At 40.5% G+C, this 9,967-nt stretch overlaps 1 protein-coding gene across 2 annotated transcripts in view; it reads left to right on the forward strand.

Moving 5' to 3' along the window:
- Ppp2r2a (protein phosphatase 2 regulatory subunit Balpha) overlaps window positions 1-9,967 on the forward strand; it is a 59,361-nt gene that overhangs the window by 535 nt on the left and 48,859 nt on the right. Inside the window, exon 2 of one of the 2 annotated variants that reach the window (XM_005355475.2) lies at window positions 1,536-1,610. In XM_005355475.2, the coding sequence (XP_005355532.1) occupies window positions 1,536-1,610 (75 nt within the window). Of the gene's footprint in view, window positions 1-1,535; window positions 1,611-9,967 lie in introns of those variants that run through there. The other variant, XM_026783223.1, reaches the window with a different exon arrangement.

Genomic DNA, 9,967 nt, shown 5'->3' on the forward strand with positions numbered 1-9,967 from the left:
GCCGGGCACGGGTGTGGTGGGGTGGGGGCCTGCGTGGGTGGGGCGGGTGCCGGCGTGCAGATGGATCCCCTCTGCACCCTGCTCCCTCCGCTCCTCCGCGCACACCCGTTCCCTTCGTCCCCGTCTTCTGCGTGCCCTCCCGTAGAAACACATTCGGCGCTGGTAAGAGCGCTTTGCAAGTTAAAATACAATGGAGGCATACGGGCCCCCTCCCTCTACTCACCCCCCCACCCCATTCTGGGTAGGTGAGGTTTTGAGGTTGTAAGCTTGAATTTCGTGGCGATTGTGCTCCCTTCCATGACTTCCTCGCCGCCACTCCCGGGTGCTAGGCCTTTAATAGAAGTTGTAAGGATTGGGGTGGGGTGGGGGCAAACAGGTAATTTAAACTTTGCATTTTGCACGGGATCGTTTGTGCAGACGTCCTTTTCCCAGAAGGGTTGCTCGGAGTTAAAATAGTTGTGGAGTTCAGTGATATAAATAGCCAAAGAGAGAGGGATTTCATAAAAGCTTGCAGGGGGGAAAAAGCATGGAGACTACTGGTTGGGAATAATTTTGCAAGGACTAGGTAAAGGAAAAGTGAGGGTTAATGGCCTTTGAGAGGCAGTTATCTTTGTGCGTTTTTGTCTTGAAGTCCTTCACCTAGTAGAGTAATTCTAGATTGAGATTCAGTTTTTTTTTTCTAGAAATCCAGAAGTATCTTCCCCCCCCCCAATTTTATTTCCTCTTCAGTTATGGGCAGTCTCTGAGATTAAACCAATCTTCCCTGTCTTTTCAATACTTATTTAGATATTAGGATTTTTAAAGAAGTTATGTTGGGCTGATTTACAGTTTGCCATACAAACAAGGTGCCCTTTGGCCTTGCTGAACAATGAAATGAAAATTGGAACTGTTTTGTAGGAGATCATAAATGGCCAAAGTTGGTCTTTCCGGGCCCTTTGGGTTGTCTGCTAGGTGAAGGGAGGCTGAAGCAGCATCCTCTGACCAGCTCTTCCTAAGCCTTCATTGCCACCCCTTTTCCTGTGTGTGCAGCCAGTGATTTGCTACTAATGAATGTAAAGAAATGGGTGTTGTGTTTGCTGTGTGTATGCTGCGGTGGTAGGGTTCACATGAATCATTCTTCCTCTCAGGCAGTAATGTTCCCGAAGTTTTCTCTTCGTTCTATTTTTCATGGTAGCTTAGCCTTATAACTCTTCTGTAGGCCTTTTGTACATTTAGAAGGAGATCTAACTTTTGGTGTTTAATTTTTTTCTGGTGGGTCTTACTTAAAAGGCTCTGACTGTCTTAAAGGGGCAGAGAAAGTGAGGTTTTGACTATCTGTACGATGATAATGTTTAATAGACCGTCTTTGAATATTTCATACCTGCCGTGTTGTTTTTAATGCTCTACGGACTATTGGAGCCTAATTTGGTTCCAAGTCCGTGGGTTCCTTGGTGGCTGTCTATGTGGGGAGTCATGCTAGTTTCAGATGCCATCTCTGTGCTTATGAGAGTAAACAGAACAGAACTCCGCTTTAATTGCTGTGTTTTCTTCTTCAGGAGCTGGAGGAGGGAATGACATTCAGTGGTGTTTTTCTCAGGTGAAAGGAGCCGTAGATGATGATGTAGCAGAAGGTAAGAAAGTTTAACAATGACAGCTGAGTACTGACTTGGGCATTCTGGGAACTGAAGGAACACGAAACTAAACTGAGCTTGTTACACTGGAAGAGTGTTTTCTGTTTGTTGTTTAAGAGGTGGGACAACACTTTAAAAAAATCACCTTTTTGGAAAAGTCTTTATATCTTTTTATGTCATTTTATTTATTTTTTTCATTGAGTTAAGTAAATGGTGTGCAGTAAGTGCTCTGAGGTTCGTGTAATTAAGGTTTCCCTGCTACATAAATTGTACGTGCAGATAACTGGACTTTCATGTTTGTGTTGTGTCTCTGGATAATTAAGTAGAAATAGATGCCAACAACACTTAGCTCAGAAATATTCCGACAGCATCCTTTATTCTGTGGGGAGACTGAGGTTCTTTTGAACTTAAATACTTTGGATTGTAGTGTTGGTTACATGTTTGCTGAGAAAATGCTGGCTCAAATTATTCACTTTATTATCTTGCAGGGATTGTATGTGTGGTTAAGATCAATAAGATAGAATAGAAAATCACTTTACTAGGGCACTTTTTGAGATAGAAGCTTACTAATTTATTTCAGAACTCTGAAGTTTTGGAGTGTGAAGGTCTTGCTCTCGTTTTGAGATGATCTTTTGTGGTAGAGACAGATAATCTGCAAAAGAATGGTTACATTATTTCTTCAGAAATATTTATGAAGTTTGTAGGATTGGAGTGTGTGTGTGAGAGAGAGAGACAGAGAGACAGACAATGTGACAGTATCCCTGAGTGGCCTTGAACTCAAAGATCTCTGCCCAGTTGTGGACTTTTTCTAAACAGAAGTCAGAAAAGTTAAAGTTGGACTTTTGGTTTTAGAAGGTTGTCTATGAAAATGTATGACCGTTTCTCTAGATTGTACCTTTCTCTGGTGAGGTGGTTCCTTCCTTCTATCCACTGAGTGCTTTTGTGAGGATTTTTTTTTAGGTGGTGGTAGGGCGAAGACTGTTGACTAACCAGATGTTTGTGTGGTGACATTTGTCATTGGTGTGTGTTCACTGCTGTGAGTCCTATAGAAAGTCACTGGCGTACTTACCATATTTTACGGAATCTCCCTCCCTTGTTTTTTTGGTGGTTCCTCATTCATTTATCTCACGAGAAACCAGAAACTTGGAAAAATTAAAGAATTTGATAGAGTGACTCAGTGATGGTCACAACAATCAGTGTGTGCTGCTTTTTCTTTTGAACTCATTTAAAGAAATAAATCCCATGTTCAAGGGAGGAGTCGAGCATTACTGATTTTGTAACTCCATTACCTGTTGAGGAGTAGGCACTCAGATACTGGATCTTCAATTCTGTGTTGTGTAATACTCACCACATTATGAAAGTGCTTCGTACTTGGAAAACAGTCCTTGGTAGCATTGTTTATGGTCTCTTGAATACTGAAAGCTGGGGTGTGTGCTGTCTACCCTTAAGAAACTCAGTTTGCTTGTTAATCATGGGGCAGAAGACCTCACTTAATCAGCACAAATTGACTTTTTTTTTATTTGGTTTTTTGAGACAGGGTTTCTCTGTGGCTTTGGAGCCTGTCCTGGAACTAGCTCTTGTAGACCAGGCTGGCCTCGAACTCACAGAGATCTGCCTGTCTCTGCCTCGCAAGTGCTGGGATTAAAGGCATGCACCACCACTGCCCGGCACAAATTGATTTTCTAAGCTGAACATCAGTCACCTAACTGGAACAAGTGATAGTTTGATCGTACACACAATATATATGACAGATCAGTTCTAATTCTTGTTTGTTAGTACTTAATAGCTTCATTTTACTCTTGATTCATTAAGTAGCTTTCTAAGTTACATACTGTAATGACAACACATTCTTAATATCTTAAAATGTCAAGACTTGGAGTGTGTGCTTCGGGAAGAACAGGACTTGTTTTAGTACCATGTCTTAACAAGTACATAAATAGCATTGTTTTTAAGTTATTCTGCTTTGATTTGCAGATTCTTGGAAACTGTAGTTTGTATATCTTTGTCTACTATGTTTATCAAAAGGAAGTTTTGCTTTTCTAACATAGAATATGATTATTATATAGGGCCCATAGATCTAGATTATAATCTTTAAATGACTGCCTCTATCTAGCTCCACCTTTAGATAGCCTCTTTCTGCTAACAATACCTTCTAATGTCTTAGCTGTCAGTGGCTTATAAGTGACTGTCCCCTTGCAGCCAGGCATCTGCCAGGGCATGCTGATTTACCTGTAATGCTTTCATCTTCTATACCTGCCTTCACCTTTGTCCAGTTTTGATCCGCTCTGGGTGGATTATAGTTTTGTTTTTTTTTGAGATGAGGTTTCCCCATAGTTCTGGTTGTCCTTGAACTATCTCCATAGACAAGGCCGTCTGAACGCAGATCCACTTGCTTTTTCCTCCCCAGAGCTGGGATTAAAGGTGTGGCTACCATGCCCACCTTAATTTTTTTTCATGTGTTTTACTTCTAAGTTAATTTGAAACACAATCCTTTTTGTCATTTTTCTCAGAAATCTTTAGTGGATCATTGAATCCATTGGATTAGAAACTAAATTTCGCTGGTAAAATGTGACATTTCTTCAGTATGGTTTCTCTTAAGCTAAGGACACCACCGAACTGATACTGTATAAGCACACCCTATGCACTGTACTTGTGATTGTTTTCTCTGTTCTGGGGATTGAACCAGAGCCTTGTGCATGTTAGGCAATTGCTGTACCACTCAGGTACATCCCCAGCTTGCTGATCCCATACTGATGTCTGACATCCTCCTACAATTGTTCTCTTATCGGAATCCTACTCATCCTCAGTCACACCTATAACCTTTTAATTACCTCTTGCGGAAATCATTTTTTAAGATCTCTTTTATAGCATTTTGTTAAGTAAATACTATATTTAGTGCTTTGAACCTCTACTGTTACACTGTAAGCCTAGATCTAGACTGATCTTTGCTTCTCTGCAAATGTCCTATTTAAACTGCTCTGCTTAGAACAATGCCTGGTATACAGTAGGGATTGACTATCGAGTAAAAGTCAGTGTCACTTTTGCTAGTTTTTTTTGTTTTTGTTTTTTTTTAATTTATTTATTATGTATATAGTGTTGTGGGCACCAGATCTCATTATAGATGGGTGTGAGCCATCATGTGGTTGCTGGGAATTGAACTGAGGACCTCTGGAACAGTCAGTTCTCTTAACCTCTGAGCCACCTCTCCAGCCCTGTTTGTTTTTTCGAAACAGGGTTTCTTTGTGTAGCTTTGGTGCCTGTCCTGGAACTTGCTTTGTAGCCCAGGCTGGCCTCAAACTCACAGACCTGCCTGTCTCTGCCTTCAAGTGCTGGGATTAAAGGTATGCACCACCACTGCCCGGTTACTTTTGCTAGGTTTTTGAGAGGAAAAGGTGTAGAATGTAGGATAGTTGGGGGTGAACATTTTATTTACTTGGCAGCCTTTCTGTTTCTGGTTTACAGCTTTGTAATACAGAGAAGTCAGGAGTCTGTTGCTCTGGATTAGGGCCCTTCTGAGTTCCTGTACTTAGACATTAAAAAGACAAGGACTGGATGAAGTGATTTCTGCTGTTTTTCTGCTGTTTTCTTTCTGCTCTTGTTAGTTTCCAACAATGTCTGAAAAGAGGTAGCCCCATATTATTACTACAGATAAGTCCTAAGATGCTGACTCGATAGGGACCTTAATTAATAAGTTCTAACTGGACTGACTTCTCGAGGCCCAGGAATTTTAGTACAGAACAGAGCTTGACACTCATCCACAGGCTCTTGCTATCTTTGACCCACTTAGGTCTTCAAGGCAGGACACCCATGCTACAATACTGTTCTTCTACGTCGGTCTGCAGGCATGCAGCGTATGTGTTTTACCTTTGGAATAGCTCCTTGTTTGAGAGGCAGTTGAGGCACTAAACTCTGTTCTGGTTTTCTCATGCTGTGGATTTCTGGTAGTCTTTAAGGTCACTATAACACTACTGCACTTTATTTAAGTCTTTGATTTTCCTTGACCTGTAACACCACTGTCGTGTTGGGCACGTCAGTTCACCTGTGCTTCTTCCTCCATTATAAAAGACTTACTGTAAACCCTGCCTTAGTGCTATTTTGATATGTTAATGAGCTTATACCCATAAAACAGAACATTATCTTGGCCTATAAGAATAGGCAGACTTGTTTTGTTTTTTGAGACATGATCTCACGGGCAGGTCTGGCTGACCTGGAACTTGCTGGCCTTGAACTTACAGAGATCCACCTCCACCTACTGGCCTGTTTGTTTGTTTTGAGACTGGGGTCTCTTGTGACTTTAAATTCTTCTGTGGTGTAGTCTATGTAGATGTGGAACTCAAGATTTTCCTGCCTCAGTGCTGGTATTGCTGGTATTACAGGTGTCCATGAACGTGCCCTTCTTGAGAGCCTTGTAAAGATTTATTGTTACTTCAGTGCTTGTAGAAGTAAGGCATAATTAGAGTGTGAGGAAACTGGGGGATTGTCTATTTGATACTATTTGATTATGTGTATGACTGTTTTGCCTGCACATACGTCTTTGTACTATGTGTGTGCTTTTAGTCAGTGAAGGCCAGACAATCTAGACTTGTAGTTGTAGACAATTGTGAGTTGCTATATGGGTGCTGGTAATTGGACTGGGGTTCTCTGGAAGAGTAACTAGTGTTCGTATCTCCTGAGCCATCTCTATAGCTCATAGAGTATGTATAGTCTTTAAAATAGCTACTAAAGCTTTGTTGGCCAAAGTGAAGACATGGTGAATATTATGTGTGGAACCTCAAACTCTATACAGCTGTGGATGGTCTTAAACTTCTAATCCTCTTGCTTCCACCTCCTGAATGCTGGGATTATAGGCCAGTGCCACCATGCTTGGGCTTTTTAAAAAGTCTTCAGTGTAATGAGTTTATGACATCTTCAATGTATGTAACATTGTACTTTGTTTTTATTTGCTCCTCTCACTATACACATTCTTTGAGTGCACTAGCAAAGTCTAAACAAACAGAAGACTGAACTGTAGATTAGAGAAAAATATGAAGCTGGTAAGATCGCAAAAGGAAGGTACTAATTGGCATAAAAGCAGCCCTCTAAGCAGGTGGGAGGGAGTTCTTAAGAGGTCAGGGTGCCTCAAGCATCTTGACCTGGATGGGTAGGTCAAGATGGATAGATAGATGTTTGTCATTTTTTGTTAACTTGGACATTTTTGTTTTGATTTTAAAACAGTGTTTTGGGGAAGGTGGCATGTACATACAGGTTTCTTTGTTTATTTTTGAAACCAGTGCTCTGCTAATGACTTTAGGATGAAATGTGATAATACCGGCCTCTCCCTGTTATGTGATCCTGAAGTCAAGTGTTAACTCTTCTCGCTAGTACTTCTATGTTCCTTGTTCTTATTTGTATTTGGAGAGGAGTAAAATAATAGGTATGTATAGTAAAATGATAGATCTATATTAATTTTGCATGCTTCCAACTCAGTTCTCTCCAGCAGATGAAGACTAAGCTGTTTACATTATCATCAGCCTCATCTCTTTGCCCTTAGTTGCCATGATGTTATAGCACATCTGGTTCGTTGGGACATCTGTTTCCATTGTTAGCAGCTTGTTCATGTTTACTGTTGAACCTGTGTGTGTGTGATGGGAGGGGTGCTCTATGCTATCACTTGCTTTATTTTCCCTAATTTTTTTTTTTATTTTTTATTTTTTTATTTTTTTTGGTTTTTCGAGACAGGGTTTCTCTGTGGCTTTGGAGCCTGTCCTGGAACTAGCTCTGTAGACCAGGCTGGTCTCGAACTCACAGAGATCCACCTGCCTCTGCCTCACGAGTGCTGGGATTAAAGGCGTGCGCCACCATCGCCCAGCCTATTTTCCCTAATTATTGACTGCCCATTTTTTATGTCATCTTTTTGCATCTTAAAATGTGATTACAGAGCTTCTGAACTCTATAGGAAGTGTATGGAGTAGTATGATGAGCTTGTACCACCCATGGCATCAACAGAGGTCCATTTTTATACTCCCACCACTATATCTTTTCCCATCTATTGCTTTTAAAGTATGAATTCTACAAAATAGAAAAAAATGAGGCAACAGGGATTCACCTCCTTCCATTCATTCTTTGAGACAAGTCTCATGTAGCTCACAACTCCCTGTAACTCCAGTTCCAGGGGAACTGACATTCATGTCAAAACACCAATAAACATAAAGTAAAAATAAATAAATTTTAAGAAATTACATTTATGTATATATTGTGTGATGACCCACATGGTGGAGATCAGAGAACTTTGAGTCATTGTCCTTCTTTGTGGGTCCCTGGGGATTGAACACATATTATCAGTCAGAAGTCTTAACCGCTAAGCCATCTCACTAGTCTGTCTTACTTTTCTTGTATGTAGGGATACTGTCTTACTGTGCTGGCCTATAACTCAGAACAGCCTGCCTCCTGCCTCAGCCTCCCAAAGAGCCACTACTCCTGGATCATTACTTTGTGTGTGTTTGTTCATTAATCTTCTCAAACCCCTGTGAAGTAAGCAGACCTTGTTGAGAAGGTTAATGTATTAGCTGTAATCTTGTGCAAGTAGAACTACTAAGATGCTTATCTTGCCTTCATTTTCATAATGTAATTTTATTTCAAATACTGATCTCCAACCTGAGCTCTGGCTCTACCTGTAATCATAGCATCCTAGAGGCTGAGGCAAGAGGACCATGAGTTTGATGCCAGTGTGGGATACAGAGTAAGATCCTATTTCAAAAAAGATAAGTTTATCTTGTTTTAATTCAGAAAGTGTTTCGCATTTGTTTGATTGATTTTTTTTTTTGTCAAGGAAGAGGTAGACTTTGAAGTCCATCAAATATTGGGATTTATAGGCCACCATGACCACAACTGGTCTTTTTGCTTTATGTTTACAATATGGTTTAGTTTAGGAGATGGTGCCAGTAATGGAACCTAGAATCGAGGACCTTGCATGTACTAGGCAAGCATTCTACTGCTGACCCACTAGCCCTAATTTTTGTTTTGATATTATTTCAGTTTGGAGATTTTACTGAATTTTCAGAAAATGCCATTTTGAAGCTGAGATATGAACTATAGATGGGTTTTAATGTCTGTAAATTTGTATTGTGTGTTTTTTGAGACAGGGTTTCTCTGTAGCTTTGGAAAACCTGTCCTGGAACTAGCTCTTGTAGAATACGTTGGCCTCAGACTCACAGAGATCCACCTGCCTCTGTCTCCTGAATGCTGAGTCCTGGTGTACCACCACCACTTGGCTTGTTTTGTTTTTTAAGGAAGAACTTTTGTAAGGCTCTTTACTGAGCTAGCTACTCTCTTCATTTCATTTCAAGAACTGACAGATGAGGCCAGGTGTGTTAGTACATACTTTATTTCCAAAACTCAGGAGGCAGACATTTGGATCTCTGAGTTTGAATCTTGCCTGGTCTACATAGTGAGTTTTATACCGGTCAGGGCTACGTAGTAAGATCTGGTTTTGTAAATAAGTAAAGAGCTGACTAATGGTGCAGGTCGGTAATTCTAGACTTGTATGCTATTAGTGGACTCAACAGTTCTGGGTTTTCAAAGGTCTTTTAGATGAAATCAGTAGCACTAATGAATGTAGATTTTGTGCTGTGTAATAACTGTGTCGACATTTTGGGAAATCAGTGCCAGAATGAAGTGGTACTGTACAGATGACCAGTGCATGAGATGTTATAGAAACTGTTGGAGCAAGTGTAAGCAAGAACTTTGGAACTGAAGGTTCAAACCATTACTCTCTGTACAGGTTGCAGAGCTTTAAGAAACTATGGGCTGTCAAGTTTGACTGCTTCAAAACTATTAAATATTCTCCTCCTCTTTAGCCTCAATGCTGATTTGTCATGTCTTGTTAAGAGAATCTTGTTAGGGCAGGCATTGGAGAGTTTTGCAGCAGTATATATCACCCCTAAAATTAGTCTCCCTCCCTCCTTTTTTCCTTTTTGAGACTGGTCATGAACTCTTGATCCTCTTGCTTCAAACTACCAAATATTGGTATTACGGGTGTGTTCCACCATACCTTGTTTATGACATGCTGGGTATTGAACCCAGGGCTTCATGTTTGCTAGGCAGGCACTCTGCCAACTGAGCTATGTCCTCAGCCCTGTAGAGTCTCCATAACATTTTTGTTACTATGTAGAGCTTATTACCATGAAAAAAAAAATGCTTTAAAATGTGAAGCTTTTTTGGTTGCAGATACTATAAAGAAAACTGCTGCCCATAAAATTTGCCCAGCTTTTGCTTAGTCTCTTAAGGTGGAGTGTGTATAGTGTATGAGTGTACACAGGAACCTGTGCCTGTATTCATAGAGACCTGAGCTTCATAGCTTGATGATGTTTTTTGTTGTT

The sequence above is a fragment of the Microtus ochrogaster genome, chromosome 17, assembly GCF_000317375.1.
Source record: "Microtus ochrogaster isolate Prairie Vole_2 chromosome 17, MicOch1.0, whole genome shotgun sequence".
In the NCBI taxonomy this organism is placed as follows: domain Eukaryota; kingdom Metazoa; phylum Chordata; class Mammalia; order Rodentia; family Cricetidae; genus Microtus; species Microtus ochrogaster.